Raw genomic sequence first — 24,076 nt, forward strand, 5'->3', positions numbered from 1 at the left:
TAATTTCATACCTGGTCCGTAGTATCCAAACTAGATGAAATGCTGCTGCGTGGATGAGTACCTGCCGTGCGATTTGCAATGTCTAGCAATTCTGGGAAGAACAAGGTGCAACATGTGTAAGTGTCTAGTGTAACTATTCCTATTATTTTGTTGAGGGCAGAGATAGGAGGAAATAGCAATGCTGCAGATTGTCACAACTCTGTTGGCTAAGGGAATAAGGGAAAAAAATGATTCCACTTTAACAGAGTCCAATATCTTCATAAAACTAAATTCTGTAGAGCATTAAAATTCTCTAGATAATTTATAACCATATAATGGAAATGCTGAAATGTTTCTGGTATATATTATCGTTTTATCTAATTTACTTTTTAATTTCTGTAAAAATTATGGACTGCATATAGGAATTCTTGCCCTAAATCTGAAACTGTAAATTGAAGTATTTCCAGCAGCCTCTTAAAAGTATTATTTACTGCAGAATTTAAGGGTTAGTCATAATGAAGGTATTAATTTTTTTTGTTCTGTAATGCTAGAACTAATGGCTGCATTCAATAAAAACTTAATCTGGATTCCAAGTTGCAGACTGAATCAGACTGGAAAAATGTTATATTTGGGGTCTTGCGTGATGTGGAAGCCACATGTAGTTTTATAGAATTCAGCCCAAACTGGCTTAGGTTTTGACTTTCAGAGGCAAAAAAGGGAGTTATGTGCCCAGTTCCTCAAGATTTTCCTATTAAGTCCTCTCATCTTGCTTAACTGTACTGGTAAGCTAATACCATCCAACCAGCTGAGTATTTTAATTTAACTTTGTATGTGTTACAGAGACCAACATATTCAGAATCCTACATAAATACATTAATTGAAATAAACCCAGACTTCCTACAAAAGATAAGTTGTACTTACTTGGTAGGACGGGTGGCTTTTGAAGTGATGGCCTGAAATAAACATGTAGAGATTACCAAAAGGCTGGAGGAAATCTGCCTAACATCTGTGTTTAAATAACTGAGCAGTGTGTTGAAGAAAACAATAGCAGAAAATTTGTGGGGATGTATATGTTCCCTCATGAGACTGAGGACTGAGTACTCTAGCATCTGAGTAGGACATATGTCCTCTTTTGGACCCTTTGTTTTGCATTTTGGTGGATACATTTACCAGTCTTTATTTTTGCTGCAGTTAGAAGTAAAGTCTCAGGAAATAGAACATTAAAAGGGAAGCAAAAGCTAGAGAAAGAAGAATGCTTCCCTCTAAATCTCTCACATCTTTGTTCAACCTTAGCAGTGAGTCTAGTGTCTCTAGCTATAAGAAAGGAAATGAAAGTAGCTTTTACTTTTGAGCTGCAGGTGGTAGGGGTGGAAGTGGCAGCTCTTGAGTGGAACCTCGTCGCCGTTCAGCTGCTGTAGGGTTCTCTGTAATGTGAAACATGTTGAAGATTCACAATTAGCTTTAAAATTACCATCCCCAAGATATGACAACTCTAATTCATTTTTGGTTGTAGAATAAACATTATTTTGACACTGACTTTTCTCTTACCCCACACATCAAGTGAAATGCTCACATACAGAGCCACATTATACCACAGATTTTCAGGCAGTGCTCCTGATTCATTGAAAAGGGGATTTGTATTTTACAGGTGAGTGGTGTGATATTGGCCATTAATGCTAGTGAATTATAGCACTGGATGTTTAATTAGCAACAATCAGAAATGAAAAGTGAAACAAGGAGGGCCAAATTCTTCTGCCTATATTCACTTTTGGTGAAATGCTCTGCACAGGGGCTCACTTCAGCCCTGCAAAGGGCTCTCTTGCCATGTGAATTGCATCCTTTGAGTAGTCTGTTACTCTGCCTACAGCCCTGCTGATTTCAATGAGACTGCTTGCAGAGAAAAATGCTACTTAATGCAAGTAAAGGGAGCTGAGTCAGGTTCTAAAGCACTAAAAACAAAAATTCAGTTCTTGTGAATGTGAATGTATGTAACAAAATGTAACAGTGTAACAGAAATAATTTACCTTCAGTAACACTTAAATTGTCTTTGTGTGGTAAAGTTGGTTTCTATAATAAAACAAATATCAATCAAAACATTTGTACACTTAAATCCAGTTACTATTTTGTAAAACAGAAATTGATATAGTGCATCTTGGTTTCAGTATTATACAAATTTCTCCTCTTATTGTGGACAACAATAATAAATATACATAATAGGACTCAAAACATTCAAGACCCCTAAACAATCATTACAAAATAATAGCATCGTAAAGTTAAATTAAGAGGTTATTGTTTTTTCTGAATCTTAAACACACTGTACAATGTACATTTAATTTTCTACCGCTTTAAAAAGGATTCTATCTGCTCAAATTTGGAAGAAAACTCATGTTTTTGTTGAGAGTTTTCCAAAATCTTAAGCTCAATAGAAATGCTTCCATAAAATTTTTAAAACTAGTGTTAACATTTTTAAACAAATAAGTCCTCCTTTGTAATATTGCAAGCTAAATTTTGCAACATTCATTGTCCAAGCTGGAAGAAATACAAGAATTAAATGCACAATAAAGAGTGAGAAATTAACACTTTTTAAATTATTTTTTTCAGTTTTATTAATCCAAGTTGTTGGAATAGGAATTTGTTTAAACTATGGTTAAAATAGCAGTATCCCAGTTCATGCATTCTTTAGCAATGCTGCAACAGTCAATGGTCAAGTAAAGCAATATTGCATGTTGGCAACGAAGAATGTGTGTAGTTCAAAGAAAAGATTTTTCCACTTGCTATTTACATTTGAAATTGATAGGGATGTTGTGATTGGGGAAATAAGGGCATTGTCTTCTCATACAAGGAATTCAGCTGGATGACTTCGTGAATAAGATCAGATAAATTTTGTAACATAAATTTGGAAAGTCTCCAATGTTGTTTATGTGAGCAAGAGAGACCAAAGGAAAAACCCTTTTTTTACCTTGCGCGAGGACTTGTGTCCCAAGGCAGTATTTTATTCTCATTCTCTAAGGAAGATTCTTATACATATCAGGGGGGGATTTTTGGACAAAATTTGAGGGCAGAACATGGTTCCAAATAATTCTCACTTGTTTCTCTTGAGTCCCACTGATGTGGATTCTACCAATATAACTCATATGCTGATAAATGTCTAGAGGAAAAGACTGCCCAAGGCGTATTTACTCCAGGAAAGTCCAAGTGTTTTCCCCTTTGTTGCTGAGCTTATATATATTTCATAGCTAAGTCCTTGTGACTCTCCTTAATTGCATGTGTATGAATGATTCCCACTCCTGTTTCCCCACAGGTTTTATATATTAAATCCTTCATGAGAGCCCCAAAACATTTTTCAATGGCTAGGAAAGTCTCTGTGGCAGGCCCAAGGATTTTCTGCTGTTCTTGTGGTAACAGACTCTCTCCAATTTTGTATATAACTTCTATTAATGTTAATTAATCATGGGGCAAAAGTATTCTTAATTCTTTTATTACTTCTCATTCAGAATTACAGGTGGGGTCATACTGTACAGTAACATTTTGAAAATACAAAGTTTACTTACTGGTGGTTTTAATGGATTAGGTGTTTTCTTTCTGAGGATTGAAAAAGTAAGTGATTATTTGAAAGCCACATGCCATGCATTGAACTATCAAATATATAGTTAACTGTTACCCATAACAGTACTGGCAGAGATGGATTTTGGGTTGAATCCTGACCTCTCATGAGCTGAAGTAGTAAAGAAAGAAGGGCAGAAGCTATGATACATTTAATATAAGTCTCATATGTGAGTGGTGGGGATCAAACCAAGATGCATGAGAAGGCTATGCCCTTCACAGCACCAGATCGTGCCTAGCAGGTTCGTAAGAAAAGGGTCATGGCTTTATATAGGCACAGCTATTTCTGAAGATCTCATCACTGCAGCATTTGATGGTCTCAAATTCGAAACAATTCCAGAAAGCAAACTGGCCCAGCTTGGAGAAATACAAAAGTGGCCTGCAACGAGGAATCCCACCTTGTCCTTACCAGGGCAGGACACCTCATGCTCTGGGCCCATGGTTCATGGACAGATGACTCCTGCTGTGATGGCTGCCTCCAGTAAGAACAGGACTTAGTTGTTAATTAATAATGAAAGAGAAGGAGTGATTGTTACTCACATTGCTCTTGGTAATGGTGATGGAGTTGCACCAGGGGGAAATTTGGATTCCTGAGCTCTGCTACTGCTATGATCTAAATACCCACAAAACATATTTAGCACGTAATAGTTAACAAAGCTGAGCATTATGTTTTTAATGAACATATCGAAATGTGCATATGTGGCACTTGTCCCTGAAGAAAAGATTATGTACTACTCTTTTTTCATACTCTGAGTGGACAGCAGAGGCAACTGGTGCTGGGATTCTACAGGCGGCACAAGCCTAGTTCCCCTGCCCTGCCCCAGCCCCGCCAGCCACTTTCCATAGAAGCACCGTGCCACTTCTGGTGGGTGCAGGATAGTTCTCTCCACTGCCTGGGGCAGCACAGCCTAGTAGTAGAACTTTTGGGCCATGCTGCAGCATGTGAGGGGCAGGGCTGCCCCTGTACTTGTCAGAAGTGGCATGCAGCTCACAGTGAGTACATGGGAGGAAGGGGTGACATGAGGTTGCATGTGACTCCGTCTGCATCCCCATATATTGCCTATGGTGGAAGACATTCCCTCAGCCCCTAGTGAGTGCCAGCAAGGACTATGGTAAGGGTGACACTGGGCATCAATGCTTCTGGAGGGGAACTGATGATTAAGAGCTTTCTAGAACTGGGAAGCTTACACTGGTGTAATTACATCCCTGCAAAGCCCTAATGCAGTGCAATATTGTACAGCGTGTCTTAATTCTGTAGCTCTCCAGGGTAAGTCATATTGGTGAAAGCCCTATGTTCACCAGCACAGGGCACCTCTATATATAAACTTCACCAGTAGCTCTCCACCTGCAGTGCAGGATTGCTTGGGGGATGCAAGTAGGTATTGGTGGCGGGAGCTGCCAAGCACTGTCAGCCTTAGACTCACTGGGGCACAAAACCAAAGCCTCACCACATGCGGCTGCAGCTTGGATCTCTGAGCTGCGCCACATCCCCCTCCTCCCCCCAGTCTGAATCCAAGGCCTGACCAATGTAGCTTTGTGGGGCGCCCTGTTGTTTGTGGCCCAATGCAGTGGCCTTGCTTGCTCCCCCCTTAATGCCACCTTTGGCTTTTATATGCAGAAAACCAATCACTGGGGCACAGCTCGGCTATGGATGTTTTCAAAGCCCATTAGCGGGGAGATGCTTCAGAAAGAAAGGTGGTGAGAACACTGGTCTATACTGAGCAAAAGCAACAACTGAACACTAAAGTTGTTCCCTGACTTGTCTTCACAATGAGTAACCCCTTTAGTTGTTCATTAAACTCTGGTTCTTAGCAACGATGGTTGCAGGTTAAGCTTAAAAATAACCTACTGCTGCACTTGAAGTTATTGATAATATACTGACCAAAAACCGTGTTCATAACAACCTTGTCTTTGGTGCAAAATACTTACTTTCATCACTATCATGTTCTTCATTCCGATTGCTCTCCTGAAATTGAAATACACAGTATTTGTCAGCTCACACTTATAATGCAAATCTGAAGAAGTGGGTTTTACCTGTGAACACTCATGACCTATGAATTTGTTAGTCTTTAAGGTGCCACAGGACCGCTTGTAACTTACAATGTGGCAACTGTAAAAAATGATAAATGTGCAAGTAGCATCTCAGGAATGGACCTAGATGTTCTGGCATGGACTTTTTAGAATTGCACCACTGTCTAAAATAACGAGAAGTCCCATGGCACCTTAGAGATTAACACTAACATGGATATCAATCAGAGACAAATTAGGAAATGTCTCCACTAATCAGTTTTAATCACAGTTAAATTATAGAATATGAATGCTTTGACTTGTAAATTTTACTTTTTATCATATGTACAGTAAATATATTTGTAATTAAAAATAATTTGAAGTAAGCACTGTATAGCTGTATTATGCGTTGTAACTGAAATCAATATATTTGAAAATTGTAGGAAAACATTCAAAAATATTTATAATAAATTTAAATTGGTATTCTATAGTAGTTTAACAGTATGTTTAAAACTGATTAATTATAACATTTTACATCTTGTAATTAACTGTGATTATTTTCTATCATTTGACAGACCCATAAATAGTTGTTGTATTCAATAACATTAATTAAGAGTTAAGTTTTAAAATTTAAATGTTAAAACAAAAGTCAAAACAAAATACTTTTATTTCAGTTTTGAATCTTTTGAAAATGTTGGTCAAATTTAATCAAAATTAACAAGACCTTATGAAACTTCTTGTCTTTGAGGAAACAGCATTTTGATATAGGGAAAAGTGTTCCACTGAAATTTTTTCAATCAGCTATAGTATTGTACTATCACTTCTGAGGCACAGCATTAGTAGAAGAGGGGGGAATTGAACAGTTCTGTCTTCTCATAATCTACCCTATATCAAATACACATTATGATTCTTATGCTAGCAAAAGCCATAAATGAGTTTAATTTGGGACCTTAATTATAATGCTCATTTCTCACATGCTAACATCTGAGCAACATTTTTCTTTGAGGTTTAACTGTTTTATGCTTGATGGTGAATTTTTTGGAAAAGTATGAACGTGAGCCTGTCAGAATTTCTGAGCTACTAGAAAATGAAAACAAAAATCTCTATCTGCAAAAATGACCTGCAGATATCCACATTCACATCCACACAAGTGGGTACCCAGGCAAATAAAGCAGCTATCCACAAATTTGCAGAGCTCTAGATACAAAATTTGTTTCTGCATCTGCAAAAATGACCTACCAATGTCCACATCCACATGCACAGATACCTGCATCCATTCATGTGGCTGTAAAGTGGATATGCGTAGATTCCAGGGCTCTGTGTAGGTGGTTTGTACATATGCCATCAATGCATGAAAGATATTAGATCCTAAAGGGTGAAAATATAGGAATTGGGTGCAAGTTCTTTCTCATGCAAATACATCTACTCAGTTCCACAGGGCTACACAGGAGTTACTTATGGATATATGAACTTCGGCATCTTGGTTGTATGTGCCAGCTATTCCTTTCATGCAATTATGACTTGTAAGAAATAATGTTACTGTTTTGAACCCAAAGAGTAGATTTGGAGTTTAATTCTACAATTACAATATCATAAGTCTATAGTTCTTTTATGCTTTAGATTTGTTTACATTTCAGAGTAATCTACAACTCTATATTCTGTTCCTAACAGATAATAACAGATAGCAGTATATAAAAAGCAGGTATCAGCACTGCTCTTCACTAATTAAATGTCTTTTTTAACGGTGTTGGCTACTCACTACTTTTTGCTGAGGATGGCTTCTGGGAAGAGGCAAAATATTTCTGGAAAACATACAAAATTATTTAAATAGTAAATATTTTTCTGATTTCATTTAAAATTGATGAGTGCAAAGGTATAAGTCCTCTTTAGTTTCATGATACATAGCATCCACACAACGTCTTTACCACCAGCAACCTCCCTACAGAGACTGAGCTCTCGTGCAGCTATGCTAATAAGGTGCAAGACCATGCTAATGAGCGGCCTTTTACAATATTGAGGCTGCTCATTAGCATGGATCTGCCAGGAAAGCTGTGCCGTGTATACCCAGCCTAAGGGTATAGTTGTGCCTTAATACACAGTGCTCAGTTGGAGACTGGGTGGAGCTGTACTATCCTACAGAGGAGGCCAGGTACAACTCTGGGCCTTCACTCTCTATGCTCCCTCTAATGCATGGGCTGGCTGCAGCTTTTTCCTGGTGCAACTTGTTTTACTTTGTGGGGGGGGGCATGTATGGGGATAAGACCCCCAACCCTTTCTCCTTCCAGCCTTTCCATACTCCCTTTGGTGCATTGGATGTTCCTTGGGACACACAGAAGGAGAACAATACAGGCAAGAGCTAGATATGCTTTTATGCACCTGATCCATCGGTGGGGTTGATGTAGACACAGCCTGGCTCTACTCCTTAATCAGCTCCCAGCCTAAAAGCTTCCTGTTTGCTAGAACATGTAGGGGGTTCTATGATTGGGTCCCAGAATTGCGTCCCCCCTCCAGCTGGTGGAATTCCATTGGTCCTACCACTCTTCTGGACCTCCATGCCATAGGGAAGGACAGAGCTGCCCAGCTATCCTGCTGTACTACAAGGGTCCTCATTATAAGTCGCTTCACTATAAGTCATTTTGCATACATATTGTTAAATAATTCAGGAAAGCAGATTCATTATATGTCACACTGATCCACACTTAGGTCGTTTAGGGGAACATAGCAAAGCTTTGTGATGGCCGAGGGGCAGGCGCTGGAGCAGGGGCCCCGGAAGGGAGCCCTGAAATCGTGGGGGACCACTGGGGAGCTGCAGGGACAGGCAGAGAGCGAGCGAGGCGTTGGCTTATCTTCTATTTATTTATTTATGTCTTTATTTATCTATTTATGTTATTATTTATTATTGTTAATTTATTTACCTATTCATTTATTCTATTTATTAATTCTATTCTATTTCTCCTTTTCTTTTATGTGTTATAAGTACATTGTATGTACCACACGAGTGAACTGTATGTGTTGGGAACATATCTTAAGCTAATCACATTATTCCTTATGCATGTTAATTCTCCTTTATAAGTCATTTCACTGTAAGTTGCATTAAGAACATAACCTAGACTTATAACAAGGACCCCCAGTACTTCCTTTCAAAATGGATGTTGTGAGGTACTGATGATAAGATCCCAATGTCACTCCCACCTCAAATCACTTTTGCTAGCAGAGACCAGCTACTGCTATCTCCTGCTTCACATCATGTTAAACACCAAAAAAGACATTAAAGAAGTATAACACCCCTGGCAAATCCACTGAAAGAGGAATACTTCATGCCTAGGTGGTTTATATGTATGTCCTATTAATCATTCATTGTCAGAAGGCCAGCATAATCTGGGCACACTGAGGTGAGGTGAAGAATCTGCTTCCTCCAGTGCTTGCTCACCAGCTGAGGAGACGTAAGCTGGTTTTGACTAACCTGGAAATGTCTGGTTTAGGAGACTCTCTGGCTGAGCTGCGCATATGGGAATTTTCTCCTGTACTTTGAGCAGGCTTGGGAGGAAGAGGTTTAGTGATCCTAATAAGACAACACAAGTGGCATTAGAAACATTTTACAAAAAATAGTGTATTAAAAAGGCCATAGTCCCTGTTCTCCTAGACAACACAATATTTTGTGTTCTCATTCTTAAAGTTTATCAAGAAACAGTATAATATTTTTAGGGTTACCAGATGGCCCATTTTTAAAGGTATTTAAGCCCTCCTACAAGCATCTGTTTTCTTAAAAATAGGCAAATTGTCCCATACTGTCTATCTCCCCTGCCTCCCTTGCAGTACTGGAGAGTCCTGCTGTTAGCAGGCTCCCTGCTTGCTAGTTGCTTGCCTGTCAGCATTCATGGATCAATGGGTGCTGAAAGGGGTGGGATTGCGAAGCTGATGGAGGGGTAAAGCTGCAGTGCCCAGGGTCAGCTGCTCCCCAATAGTTCATCAGTACAGCCACCAATGCACGCTGGCTCTTGCCCACCAGGGCATGGCTCCCGTCCCAGTTTGGCTGGTGCTGGCCATGCTCTGTGGTGATTGGTGAGTGAGGGTGGGTGCGAGGGAGCAGTCACTTAAGTGTTGCCTCTGCAACCTGCCCATCAGCCCTTTATGTACTCCGATCTCTCAATTTCCTTTCACTGCTTTGGCGCTTCACCGCCCACCCCCTCCAGACCCGCTACTCCTCCATATTACACCTCCCCCCACAGCAGGGGGCATCCTGCTCCTAGCGCTGTGCAGAGAGCCAATCACTACATTGGAGCGCTTGGCTCCAGTCACCCTCATTGGAGCACTTGGCTTGCCAATAGCCTGACTGGCAGGTTCCTGCCTTAACCCGCTGCTTCTGCCTGGGGCACACTCCAAGAAAGACCAAGAGCCTCTGGCCTGGTGTGTTGTGCAGGAGGACCTGAGCCCTGAATGTACCAAAGCACTGCATAGTGCTGGCACAGGCAGGCCTCTCTGCCCCCCAGCTAAGCTCTAGAGTGGTGGGGGAGGGGAGAGTGATTTCCAGCCTGCTTGTGCCTGAACCCTGCAGAGTCCATATCAGCCTGCCAGGCAGGAGCTTACCACCCTCTTCTCCTGTCTCTCCTCACCAGGTTCTGCCCCCAGAGAATATGGGGCTGCTCATATCCATACACATCCTTCCCTGCTGAGCCATCTCTCTGGCTGGGGGACAGGAGGTGGCTGGATTATGCCAGTAGCCAGTAGAAGCCTGGAAGTGTCAGTTGCCTTTCCCTACTGTTTGGGCAGGAAGGGACAAGCTGCTTCCAGCCATAGGAGCTGGGGAGGCAGAAGCAGGAGGGAAGAGGTCTGCGAAAACATGGGCTAGGTCTTCCCTTCCCCCTCCTCCCTCTGACTGGAAGAATCTCCCATCCCTTCTCTCCCACACAGTGCCAAAATGCTGCTGCTGGCCACATTCTGATGTGAACCCCACCAGAAATCGGGGAGCGGCATGTGACCCTGCCTGCCTCCACCCATGTTTTGCCTCAGGAAGGTACAGTGTTGGCTGCCAGGGAGGGTTGGGTTGGCAGGTCACCCCCACCCCACGTGAAAGAGGTATATGGGAGTGTGTACATCCCTTCTTTCCGTGTGAACCCTAAAGCTTTACAGAAAAGAGGGTAAATATAAGAATCCAACTACAGAGTATTTTTAACAGGGACTTGGTCAACTTGATATTAATTTGAACATTTGTGCTGCATATTCTGATTGAGTGCAGTTGAACTTGCTTGAACACAAGTTATTTTGCTACATGTTCTGTATACAGCATAGGGAAAGATGGTCATCCTAAATGTTTTACTAATTCAGCACCTCTTCTTTTGAGATACACAGGTATTAAATATATAGCTTTTAGATAATGTTCACATGTTATCGAAGTATATTTCTTGGCAAGGACTAAGAAACTTTTAATAATGTGCAAAATTTCATAGTAATGAATTACCTGTTTGTTGGTGGTGATGGTTTTTCCTGTAAGAGAAAAGAACTGTTAATTACTTGGCCATAGCTGTATTTTTAAAATGTATTTGTGCAAACATTGCATTTTAAGTTGACTTTATAACATCCTATTTATTGGTGTGTATATCTCCAGCAAAGCACTTCTTATCGGGAATATGCCTGAAGGTGGGGTAGCCAGAAAATGACCTCTTCTACATTAATGTAGCCCCAAGCATGCTGCTAAGCTATGGCAAGTACGGGGAGGTGGGAAGGAAATCATCATATCAAAACAGAACATGTTTTGTTTCCTGGGGCATCACTTTGAGAAAACAGTCCCTTAGGCCTATGCTTCTAAGGCTGGATCACATTGAGCAGCACCAGATGCCTCATCCCACCTAACAACTTGTACTACACCAAGCTTGCACTATCATTTGGTGGAGGGCAGTTCCGTGTGAGCTGAGTGTTTAATTAGCCCTCCAAAGAAGAATTCAGGTGCTGCTCAGCTGATTGGCACAACACCCACAGCCACCCACACCGGGCAGCATGTTTCTGATGATGGTGTACATCTGCACATGCCTTGGTGCACATAAACAAAATTTATTATGCACATGGATGAAAAAATAGGGAATATTGGTGTAGGGAGATGGAGGTACGACATTATCAGGGCATGGGGCACCATTCTCAATGGCAAAGGTTTGAGTTTCCTCTCTGCTACAGGACCGATACAATGGTTTACTCTCTCATTTAGTCTGAGTTCTTTTGCACCATGGAATGCAATGCTTTCAAGCCAAAGCAAGTATGTTCTCATCAGGTCCTTCAGGGACAGACTGCAGGAAAAGGGCCTAAGTGCTCACCTCTTCTTCTGGAACCTCATAGACATCTGAAGGAAAAAGAAATATTCAGCAGTTACGAAGAAGGCTCGCACACCTCTTTCGAGAGAAACACAGTCTGGAATGTATGTCAAAGTTTTGTTTTTAATGAGAAAATTAAGATTACTCCAGGGAAAAGGTAATTTTAGGAGATGTGATTGCTTAGTAGCGCTGGAACAGTTTTAATAGTGGGGGTGTGGAAAGCCACCCTCTCCTTCACCTGGTCCACCCCTCTGACCAGAGTTGGGGAAGGGAGTGGGCCCATATTGTTGCGGGGGCGAGTGGGAGGGGGCTTGGATGGGGGTATGGTGTGGACCACAGGTGTGGGTGAGCACTGGGCAAGAAGCAAAACCCCAGGCTGGGTGCCGGTAGCTGGGACCCATGTAAAATAGGGGGTGTTAGAGCACCCCCCCTACATCTCTAGTTCCTGTGCCTATGCTTAGAGTCTAAGCCCATGTCTACACTAGACCATAAAGTCAATTGTAGATACGCAATTCTAGCTATAGCAACTGCCTAGCTAGAATTGACTCATCTACTATCAACTTACCTGCCCGTCCTCACTGAGAGAGGTCAACAGTAGACACTCTCTTGTCAATTACTCCTTGCAAGATAGAGGAGTACAGGGGTCACCTTGTGACCCCGATAGTTCAATTTTGCACGCTGCTCTAGGTGCAAGAAATTGAACGACAGAAGATCGACCCAGACTGGGTTAATCTTCCACGTAGTGAAGATATACCCTAATTCTTCTCACATTCACAATAAACTGGGCCTTACTTTTCAAGTAGTCACACTGGGGTTCTTTTCAACTGTAAACTTATGATGAAAAGGACACAAATCCATATTCTTAATCAACAATTACAGGAATTATATCTGCACCCAACTAACAATGATTTTTGTTCCATTCTTACTGCAAAAGGCAAGAAAACAACTTGAACTGGGAACAGTTTTTAATGTATTATCACATTTGGATGACCTTTTTAATCTCCCTCGGTGAAAAAGGGACCTAATGAATCATAAACCCTGAACTTTCAGTGAGAATCCACTGGTCTGAGTTCTTTCTATTGCTACACTGTTATTCCTGAGCTCCTGCTCACTTCTGCAGGATTTTTACTTGCTCACAAAAATCCCAACAAATTATAAATCTCTAATATTAAAAAATAAAATAATTAATGCCATAATCTAAATTCCATTCTCACTGATTGTAGTGAAGCAAGTTCATACGGTGTTCTAGTGTAACCTGGCAAATGACTAGCATCCACTAGAGGGAGCTGCTTTATTTGTTTAAAATCCATCAAGAGAATTGTGTAGAAACAGTGATTTAACAGGCAATCAAAACACTGGAAAGATATTTAAAGGTATCTGAAAAGTTACATGATAAAACTGCAAATCACAGGAACTTTAACTATGACTTGGAAGTTGAACAAATTACTAATGTAAATGAACATACATAATACTTTTTGTAAAAATTGTTAATTCATTTGTAAACGTTACAGTCTGGTCAATTAATGTCATGATTAGAAGCAATACAGCATAGAATTGCATACTCAGCTAAAGAGGATTAAACACGTGTGTTTGCAATTAAAGAAGAAAACATTCCATCCTTATTTGCTTTTGCCTTCATTTTCTCTTTCCCAATAAACGCCTTTTTATAATACATGACAACAAGAGCAGCATATTCAAAGCTATCAGAATTCACTTAATCTCAGTAAGACCTAGTCTTGGGTCACTATTTTAAAACTCATCTTGGTATCCTATGTGGAAATGAGATAATCAATCAATGATTTATCAGTTACTGTAAGTGCTTTTAGCTCATATTGATCCCTTTGAAGTCTGACTCCTCCTAAAGCAAAATAATAGAAAACAGGAATGAATTCAAGACAAGTGGCTTATTTCTGTTTTATTCTTAAAACAGATTTATCTTGCAGGGATCTGTTCCAAATACCATATGGCTGTTATAAACCAGAAATACCTGAAGGGGAACTTGCTTTTATTTCACAGGTATGCGTCACAGGTTTATGTTTCAAACACATTAAATATATCATAATATCTTCCAATAGAATAGATGAGCAGATGGAACTTTGAAAGAAACAACCAATAAGTTGCTTTGAACTAATGCTAGGTTTTTAACAGGACTTGGAGAATACAGAAAATAGTGCATAGAATAGTACATTCATTTACAGCCATAAGACAGTCACAAGAGGTTTAAGTCAGAATCATCAGGTTTGCTGTGGACAGAGAGGGAGCAGGAGAAATGGAGTGTGTGTGCATTTATGTGAGTAACCTGAAGTTCTCTAAGTCCTCTGCTAGCTTTGTGGCCTATCCTACAAAATTCCCTTGCTGTCTGAAGACGCTATGTTTCTCCCTATACGAGCCTATTACCTCTTGTGATAGGTCTCCTTTCTTTTCATTGTGAAAGTCTCCTTGAGCATTTCCCTCTTGATCAAGTCACCTCTGACCATCAAGTGGATTACTGGGCAACCATTTCAACAGCTCTGGAGCAACGTGACCCAAGATGCCCTATATTGGGGGTGATTCAATTATCTTGCTTTAAACTTAAAAACAACCAAAACCCAAACCACAAATCCACTCTGGAGTTTATGCACAAGAATGCCCCCAGCCTTGAAAACCCCAGTGCATGTAGGTGGGTGGTGCTTGCAGGGCTGCAGAAAAGGATGCTCCATGACTTCCAGGTTAATTACCAAACAACAAGATCAGTGGAAGGGGAATGCCCAGTGAGGAAGGATTACTGGGCTGCATTGCAGCTGAGCAGAAGGCAATCTGCCTGTTCCCGGAGGATGAAAGCAAGGTGTGAGGATGTGTCTGTGGTACGTGAGCCACACTATGAAGCATACCTGCCACTGGGAGCAGCAAGCTTTCAGATAGCTTACTTTTATAGCAAGATTACCCACCTTTCCTGCGCCAAGTGCCTTGGAGAAAATAAATGTTACTTAGTTAGCTGTTTCCAGGGACGAGCAAAGGTCGGAGCTAGTTCAGCCAGCCCTAACTATGGGTACCATATTAATATTTTTTTCGATACAGAAATCATACTATTGGATTTCCAACCCACTTTATCAAAATAGAGTATCTGGAAAAGGATCCCATGACACCAATATAACCTCTGCATACCTAGCATGGAAGGAGGCACAGGAGCAGGAGAGGATCTGGCAGAGCCAGGAAGAATTGGCTTCGTTGAGGATCTGGCAGAGCCAGGAAGAATTGGCTTCGTTGGCTTGGTAGATCTGTTTACAGCAGCTTAAAACAAAAGAGACAAACATACCAAAGTCATTTATGTGACATGAGAACAAGGACAAAGGGATGAGGGTGAGTCAAGAGACCCTGAAAAATTTATTTGTGGCAGAAGAAGATCCCCTGATTCATGTGAGTAATCTCATTCTCAGTGCTTCCACCATGCCATAAATACCCAACATTGTCAGCCATGGCAAAGAACATACCCAATTGACTTTTCACTTTATATTTTAATTCCCCACTAAGTAAACCCAAGGTGCACCTGAGGTAAAAGAATGAATTCCCACATCTCCGTTTCTTAAATATCTGCCTGCACTCCCCAGCAGGTAAAGAATTTTAATAAAGTAGTGTTTTGGACGAGCAGAGAAACATGCCAAACCAAGCCAAGATTCTCTGCTGTAGGGGTGCAGGACAGTGAAAGCTCACAGAAAGAGAGCTAGAAGTCAAATATGGCAGTTCGGAAAGAAAGCCCTAACCTCTGTCCTTGGATTTCCCTAGTTAGGGGACCCAAGCTTCCCCTCATTTAACTGCAGGCTTTTTAGTCTCGTTTCTATGAAATAAGGCTGTTGATTAGTCACAGTTAAATCATGTGATTAAATCAGAAATTGACATTAAAAGATTAATTAAAATTAATCACAGTTTTATTTACACTGTAAAGGATATAATATCAATTGAAATTTATTAAAGGTGTTTGGCTGTTTTCTACATTTTCAAATAAATTTAAGATTTAATAAGATTTATGTTACAACATAGAATATAAAAGTGTACAGTGATCACTTTATATTTTTATTACAAATATTTGAACTGCAAAAAGATAAAAGACATTATTTTAAATTCACCTTACACAAGTACTGTAGTGCAATTGCTTTATCATGAAAGTGAAAGACAAAGGGTCTTCAAAAACAGGACATCTATTCCAAGACAAAGCTCCTTGTATACTATGCAGTGGTTATTCCAATGCTACTGTACACATGTGAAACATGGATAACATACTAGTGTCATTTGAAGGCACTTGAACAATCTCATCAGCATTGCCTCAGGAGAATCCTAAATATCTCTTGGAAGGATAGGCACAGAAAGGCTAGCATCCTGGAAGAGTAGACCATAACCAGCACTGAAACTATTATCATTTGCCAGCAACTTCGTTGGACTGGTCACATGGTCCAGATGTCTAATCAGCATCACCCAAAACAGATTCTGTTTTCCAAGATGAAGGAAGGATGGAAGAGTGTTGGGGGTCAGAAGAAGTGATTTAAGGACATGCTGAAGGTGCACATGACAAAGTGCAGCATCGGCATCGACACTTGGGAGAACCTTACCCAGGACCATCCCCAGTGGAGACCGGTAATCTGTGAGAGGGTGGCACAATTTGAGAGGCCCCACTGCAATGCAGATGAGGAGAGGCAGAGAAGGGAAACAGAGAAGCAAAAACTTTCCCATGCCTCTCCAACAGCTACTAACACCTGCCCTTTCTGTGATAAGACCAGTGGCTCCATAATTGTGCTGGTCAGCCTTCAACAGACTCAATTAGGAGGATGACATGACGATGTCCTAGTGACCGCCAAGAGAAAAGAGTGCATTTGCTTTATGATGAATGTGCAACTTACAAATCTATACTTTTTTGTTACATAACTGCACTAAAAACCAAACTGGTTTACATTTACCGGAGATGATAATGTCTGCGCTTCTTCATTACAATGCAAAGTAGGACTGAGTGCACTTGTAGGCACTTAAGTTTTACATAGTTTTATTTTTGAATGCCATTAATTTGTATCTAATTCTGCATTTGTAAGCTCAATGTGCATGATAAAGAGACTGCACCACCCATACTTGTAATGGGGAATTGAAAAATACTATTTCTTTTCTTTTTTAAAATTCAAATATTTATACTAAAAATAAATATAAAGTGAGCACTGTCCACTTCAGATTTTGTCATGTAACTGAAATCAGTAGCTTTGAATATGTGGAAAACATCCAAAACATTAAATAAACTGTTTTCTATTTTTAACACTGTAATTAATCATGATTAATTTTTTTAATTGGTGCACAGTCCTACCACGAACCCTAGCAATAGACATCCAGTGGCACCGCATTTACCCTAGCATATAATTATCATGTGCTTAAAAGACGAAACTCACGTTTCATAGGTTGTGAAGAGCTGCCTTCTGTAGGTTCAATGTAGTTATCATCATCATCCACTGGCACGATATAATCACCCTGAGAAAAATGCAGAGAAAAACTACAAGCTAAGTGTGCACTATATCAAATACACCATGTGGCAGAAGCCTGTCTTGTCAGGAATGGACAAGATGCACTAACAACAATACCTGTCTCAGGCATCTAAACTCCCTCCATGACTAGAGAAGGCTGGGCTTTTCCATGGACTTCTCCCCTTCATCAAATAGATCCAATTGTGGTATAGCTGATGGATCACCTAGGCTATGTCTAAACAGCACCCCAAACTCAAAGTAAGATACGCAATTTGCTCTATGCAAATTGCATCTCTTGTTTCGAGTTTACTTTGAAATAGGCTGTTTTGGCATTTAATGCTGTCTGAACAGCGTCAAATGTCAAAATATTCCCTAGTTCGAAGCATCCCTTACTTCTCCTGCAACTAGGAGTATAGGGATGCTGAAATAGCATGCCCATTATTTTGAAAAATATTTTGAAATAACAAGCATGTTTCAAAGATGCAGAGTAGCTATTTCAGGATACCAAGGTATCCTGAAACAGCTCTGTTGTGTAGACATAGCACTACTGTCTCACTACCCTGTAACCCTCCCCTCTGGCTCAACATTTCTGTTCCTTCCTGACCTACCTGCTGACTGTCTCTGGTGAACACAAGAATGCTTAGTGGGCTGAATAGGTCTTTTACAATGGGGAGTAAATGTCCAGTAAAAATTAGTGAGACACTATGCATTTACTTTTATGAGCTGTGTAATGATTCAATTACAGCAGTGAGCTGTGAAAGGTGAGCATATTAACCATGTACAGCATGCTACTCAAGGGCAATAATTCATCTGTACTGTAAAGACTTGTGTATCTCTGAGCCTTACCTCATCCTCATTGAACTCTTCAGTCTTAGGTGGTGCTTTTGGTTTCAGAGCAACAGATGATGATAGCAGAGATGGTTTAGAAGGATTCTTGGGCTGAACTAAAGACTGACTTGGCCTGCTTGGGAATGGCTCCTGGTGGGTAGTGCGGTTGTCTTTAAATGAGGGGAAAATAACAAGTTTAGTACATAATTACTGCAAACAGTTGTTTCAATACCTATGCAAACTGAGTGTCTTTACTCTGGTAATATGGCACAGATGACATATAATGTTCTTTGACTGGAGGCGATTATGTGCTGTAGTCCTCAAGTACTACAGCATATGACCTCCCATGCAGAAAGGTGGGCAAGATGATATGACAACCTACCTATCTACAAGGGGTAATATAATCCCTCATTATTTGAAGAGTGTGCAAACCATGTGCTCGTGATCTAGCCAGCTACCCATCAGGCACTCTAATTTTTGTCCAGTATCCAAGCCTCAGATAATGAAACAGAAAGGAATTGAGCAGGAGGGATGTGAGGAGAGAACGGTTATGTTGGTAATATTTTTCCCAATGGCCCAAACCTTAGCCTGCGATATGTAAAACCCACATTAATATCAATGGGAATACTATTTGGCTAAAACAGAATAAAATGTTGAAGGGAAGTGAAGGGTCTCTTTGTTGGAGTGATATAAGCAGACTCATGTCCTTCTAGTCCTGTTTTTCAGGATACCTGCTGCCCATGCCCGATTGTTAAGGACAGGATAAGCTTAGATCTCTGGGAGTGTTACAACCCCTGCTTCAGACTTTTTTCGCTAACAAGTCAGGATATAAACAAGATAGAAAAAGAGGGCTCCTTTAATTTTCTGTCCCTCCTGCTTGACCTTAAATACGTCACAGAAGAACCAGTCCCTAGATTAGACTGATTAGGTGATATCTGAGACATGGTCAGTGAAATTTTCCCCTAGCACTCCCATGCATATTGTTTTATTCCTTAGTTTATTAGTAACAGAGAGATAGCTGTGCTAGTCTATATATGATCAAAGCCAAAATGCAGTCCAGTAGCTCTTTAAAGACTAACAAAATAGCTTATTAGGTGATGATAGTTTATTAGTGTTCCTTATAAAGCCTGTAGGCAGCGTACAAAATATACTAGTACAAACAAAGAAGGCAGTGGCAATGCTGTATGGGGGAGGGGGGGTCTCAGCCCCCAACAAATCCATGAGTGCCCCAGGAAACAGGTACCCTGATAATCGGGGCTGAGAACAACCAGGCCTTCCTCCTTTTGAGGCTAACTCCTGAGAAAAGAAAGAGCTTTGCTCTACATGGAGACCATCTGAAATTCTTTCCCTGTTTTTCAGTTTAGTGGTTGTGTGACTGGTCTCAAGAGCTGAGGGACTGACAGACTGGTATAACCAAAGATTTCATAGGTACCTGCATATTCTCCCCTTGAAAATGAGAATGAAGAGGGCATCTTCTTTTTCTCTTGCTCGGCTGGAGGGGGCTCATAACTGTCATCGCAGTTCTCTTCACTGGGGACCACATACATCTCTGAATCAGAGTGGGCATCTGGGTTTTCGTAATCACTGTCCTAGAAACACACATCTTCCCATTTCTTACTTTGTAAAATACTTGCAGTTTCATTCATGGAATTAACATGCAGACACCCCACCAGTTGAATTATTTGCTAATCTACAAAAACACTTCCTGGTCATATGACAGTTTGAACACTTCATTAATGTTACTCTATTGCATATAACATGTATGAGACATATTTTTGCTCTGGAAAAAAAAAAGATTGAACTCTTAGACAATCACCCTGATTTTTAGTACCCCTAAGCACTACTCTGTTCACCACTAGAACACCACAGATCTCTCACTTCCTATTTCTCTTTCTCGCTCCCAGCTTCACAGGCTCTTTGCTACACTGGGCCTGCACCCCCACATCAGTGAGTCAACAGCCTTATGCTTCTCCCCCGGCCCACCCTCCTGGGAGCCAGTTCCTTCCAATCTCAACCTCAGCTGCTAATGTGACCTCGGTCTTCCCTTCCTGGTTTCTGGTCTTCAGAGAGAGGTCAGGAACTAGACACGTGTTGTTTGAGAGAAACAGACTGTAGAACAAGGAGTGTTCTTTGTCCTGCAAAAAGTGTTCTTTGTTTCACTCCAAAGTCCCGAGATCTCCTACCACACTCTAACCTACCTGATAGAGCCTCACCCCCAAAGCCTAAGAAGATAGCCAATCACAGAGTGACACAACTGGGAATTAGCTAGTTTGCTAAGGATTAATGAATGATCTTAATACTCTTCGTACAAGGAAAGTTGGGGCATCTTGAATATAAAGAAAAATAGAGATTGGATTGAGCTACAAAGTTTGGATCGGAACTTTCCTCGAATTTAGGCAAATTTAGAAGTCTTCAGAATTGTGATTCTGTAAAGGATCAACTCCAAGAAGCACAGACTCAGTAAAAATGGATAAACATTCAATATATCTTAAATGTGAGAAAATGGAGACTGAATGTTACCACAGAGGAGAGTGAAGAGTGAATTGATATAGACTGTATCTATGCCCTTGGAGGAGCAGGAACTGTAGCTGAAATCCTGGACTCACTGAAATCAGTGGGAATTTTTCCACTGTCTTCAATGGGGTAGGATTTCATCCTGTGTTTATTCAAGCGTTTGGAAAAAACCTAACATACTCTACCACAGGTGCTGCCAAAAATAAGTTACTAAAAACAAATTTGGCAACACAGATGAATGTGACATCTAAAATTATCTGCAAGTCTTCTAATTAAGCATAGGCCAATATTTTTTCAGAAGTGCCCACTAATTTTTGGTGCCCCATTTTTTGGATGTTCAACTTGAGACACCATAACCCTGAATTTCTAAGGTGCCCATCATCCACAGCAGAGGAGACCAAACTTTTTGGCTACACCTACACTACAGAGATCTTTCAGAAGAAGCCCTTTCAGAAGATTTCTTCCTAACAAATGTCTTTTGAAAGAGGGAGTCCACACACAAAAAAGCGCATCAAAAGAGCGATCTGCTCTTTCAAAAGAAAGCATCCAAACAGCCCTCACTCTTCAAAAGAACAGGTGTTGGATTGAAAAATCAGGACCCATGAGGACTGCTCATTCGAAAAAAGGGTTTGTGGAGCATCTACACGTTTTCTTTCAAAAGAAGGTCTCGAAAGAGGGCACTCTTCCCGAAACAAGAAAGGTTGAGCGATTTTGAAAGGAGTGCTGTATTCTTTCGATTTACTTTTGAAAGAACGCTTTTTGTGTGTAGGCGCTCTGTGGGATCTTTCAAAAGAGCCCTCTTCTTTCGAAAAATCTTTTGAAAGAACTTGCTAGCGTAGGTGCAGCCTTTACATCAGGCCCCACTTTTCATCTCTGAAAGTAGCACCCCTCCCAGACTGTCTAATGTAATCCAAAACAACAAAAATTTTGGTTATGTTCATAGGAAAAAATACCAACCCTCTTTCAGCATGTGTAGAAAATAATTAGGTAGAATGAAAAAGCTTTATTAATTGGCATATAAATGTGCATATAAATACATAAAAAGGTAATATATTTCAACATTTTTAATGAGACGGATGAGCCTGAGACCCAGCAGCCAATCATGTTACACCCCCTTACAAAATTTCATGCCCCTCCATGGGGCCCACCCCCATTTTGTGCACCCCTGGTCTACAGCTTCCATTAACAGGGCTTCTGCACTTGGACACAGGTAGCTCTAAACTGGGTATCCAAAAATCAAGGCACCGAAATTGGTGACTGTTTTTGAAAATTTTCAATCTTGCAAGTACAGTAGGATTTTCATAGCTAAATTGTAAATTTGACTGAAAGTATCAGATTCAGAACTGAAATTTCATTATTATCTTATGTGTGGAGTTAACTGAAAGAGTAACTGCTTTATGTCCCCAGGAAAATATACTTACAAAATCATCTGACCATTGTTCATCTTCATCCTCTGCATGTTCTAAACCAAACATTTGAGTTATTTAAGGGAATGGAAGAGTTATCACAAACATTTGTCTTATACACTGAGGCTTTGGCCACACTTGGCCAAAACTTCAAAATGGCCATGCTAATGGCCAAATTGGAGAATACTAATGAGGCACTGAAATGAATATTCAGCACCCCATTAGCATGCCGTGCCACGTTTCGCTCACGCGCGGCTTGTCTACGCAGGGGTCCTTTTCGAAAGGACCCCACAGACTTTGAAATCCCCTTATTCCTATCAGCTGATAGGAATAAGGGGATTTCAATGTTTGCAGAGTCCTTTTGAAAAGGACCCTCGTGTAGCTGAGCAACGCGTGAGTGAAACGTGGCCCTTTTGAAGTGCTGTGGTTGGCGGCATGCTAATGAGGTGCTGGATATTCCTTTCAGTGCCTTATTAGTATTCTTCAATTTGGCCATTAGCATGGTCATTTTGAAATTTTGGCCAAGTGTGCCACAGCCTGACTAAATTACTCTATTGGATTCCAGACATGCAGACACACAATAAGTGAAATATTCCCGAAAGTTTGTGCCAACCACACTTGGTTTTCGCTGAATAGTGAAGGTAATTAGAACTTGATTTTGGCTGCTTATCTGGTTTTAGAAATTAAGGGTTTGTCTACACTTGTGGGAAGACCAACTAGGTTAGGGTTAATCTCCTGGAATTTGATTTTGCATGTCTGGTAAAGACATGCAGAATTGATCTCTCGGGAGTCCTCAATCAACCCCCTGTAATTCTTGCTCTCACGAGGAGCAAGGGAGGTCAACATCCCTCAGTGAGGACAGACCTAACAGTCGACTGCAGATATGTTGATTCTAGCTACGCAATTGCTGTGGCTAGAATTGTGTACCTGCAGTCAACTGTAAGGTCTAGTGTAGACCATGCCTAATTCAGAGTGCTCATGAAAGAGTCCCAGCCTGATGTGCTGGACAATGCAGTCCTTTACTTATTCCTACTATGAACAGTAGGAATGCAAGCTTCCACACAATGCCATGTCAGTTTTTATAAGGTAACAAAGAGAAAGGAAGGGCTAGTTCAGACCTCCTGACAGCTCAGCTCTTGTCCACTCTGGTAAAGTTCCACGTGCGGTGCCAATTAACTGTGAAAGTGGTCAGGGTGCGGATGCCTGCCCACCTGGAACTGGTCATAAAAGTTACCGAACAATTATTGGACAAGTTCCAGTTACTCCCCACCTAGTCTGCTGCTGTTTCATTTTCCCCTTAACAAAACAATACTTAACACTTCAAACAAAGGTTTAAATAAAGTTGCAGGCAGTGATGGCGTAAGATAAGCAAATATAGCTCCACTCATACCTGATGATAAAGTTTTATACCATCATTATATTAGCACGAACATCAGAGTGTATTATTCAGGTAAGGAGACTTATTTACCTATATTTCTTTCTTTACTGTCACTTCACAAGCCTCATAAACCCTGACCTGGCCTGGCTCTCTAGCCATCTGCATAGGTAGTTATTGAGCCTTTTTCCCCTTGAGACTGGCCTATAGATGGCTATGTCTACACTAGCCCCAAACTTCAAAATGGCCAGTTACATGAATAATAATAAGTAATAACAATTTACACGGCCATTTCAAAGTTTACTAATGAAGCGCTGAAATACATATTCAGCGCCTCATTAGCATGCGGGTGGCTGCGGCACTTCGAAATTGATGCGGGTTGCCGCTGCACGGCTCGTCCCAACGGGGCTCCTTTTCGAAGGGACCCCACCTACTTTGAAGTCCCCTTATTCCTATGAGCAGATGGGAATAAGGGGTCTTTGAAGTAGGTGGGGTCCTTTCAAAAAGGAGCTCTGTCGGGACGAGCCGCGCGGCGGCAAGCCGCATCAATTTCGAAGTGCTGCGGCCGCCCTCATGCTAATGAGGCGC

At 40.9% G+C, this 24,076-nt stretch overlaps 1 protein-coding gene across 6 annotated transcripts in view; it reads right to left on the reverse strand.

Moving 5' to 3' along the window:
• BLNK (B cell linker) overlaps positions 1 to 24,076 on the reverse strand; it is a 169,766-nt gene that overhangs the window by 10,956 nt on the left and 134,734 nt on the right. For all 6 annotated transcript variants that reach the window (XM_075000426.1, XM_075000421.1, XM_075000425.1 and 3 more), the window contains 16 exons: positions 22,129 to 22,169; positions 19,626 to 19,782; positions 18,212 to 18,363; positions 17,294 to 17,372; positions 15,036 to 15,161; positions 11,895 to 11,920; positions 11,048 to 11,073; positions 9,053 to 9,151; positions 7,349 to 7,391; positions 5,512 to 5,548; positions 4,123 to 4,195; positions 3,531 to 3,561; positions 2,004 to 2,046; positions 1,325 to 1,403; positions 901 to 932; positions 12 to 91 (listed from right to left, as the gene is read on the reverse strand). In XM_075000426.1, coding sequence (XP_074856527.1) covers positions 12 to 91; positions 901 to 932; positions 1,325 to 1,403; positions 2,004 to 2,046; positions 3,531 to 3,561; positions 4,123 to 4,195; positions 5,512 to 5,548; positions 7,349 to 7,391; positions 9,053 to 9,151; positions 11,048 to 11,073; positions 11,895 to 11,920; positions 15,036 to 15,161; positions 17,294 to 17,372; positions 18,212 to 18,363; positions 19,626 to 19,782; positions 22,129 to 22,169 — 1,124 coding nt within the window. The remainder of the gene's footprint in view (positions 1 to 11; positions 92 to 900; positions 933 to 1,324; positions 1,404 to 2,003; positions 2,047 to 3,530; positions 3,562 to 4,122; positions 4,196 to 5,511; positions 5,549 to 7,348; positions 7,392 to 9,052; positions 9,152 to 11,047; positions 11,074 to 11,894; positions 11,921 to 15,035; positions 15,162 to 17,293; positions 17,373 to 18,211; positions 18,364 to 19,625; positions 19,783 to 22,128; positions 22,170 to 24,076) is intronic.

The sequence above is a fragment of the Carettochelys insculpta genome, chromosome 7 (assembly GCF_033958435.1).
Source record: "Carettochelys insculpta isolate YL-2023 chromosome 7, ASM3395843v1, whole genome shotgun sequence".
Taxonomy (NCBI): domain Eukaryota; kingdom Metazoa; phylum Chordata; order Testudines; family Carettochelyidae; genus Carettochelys; species Carettochelys insculpta.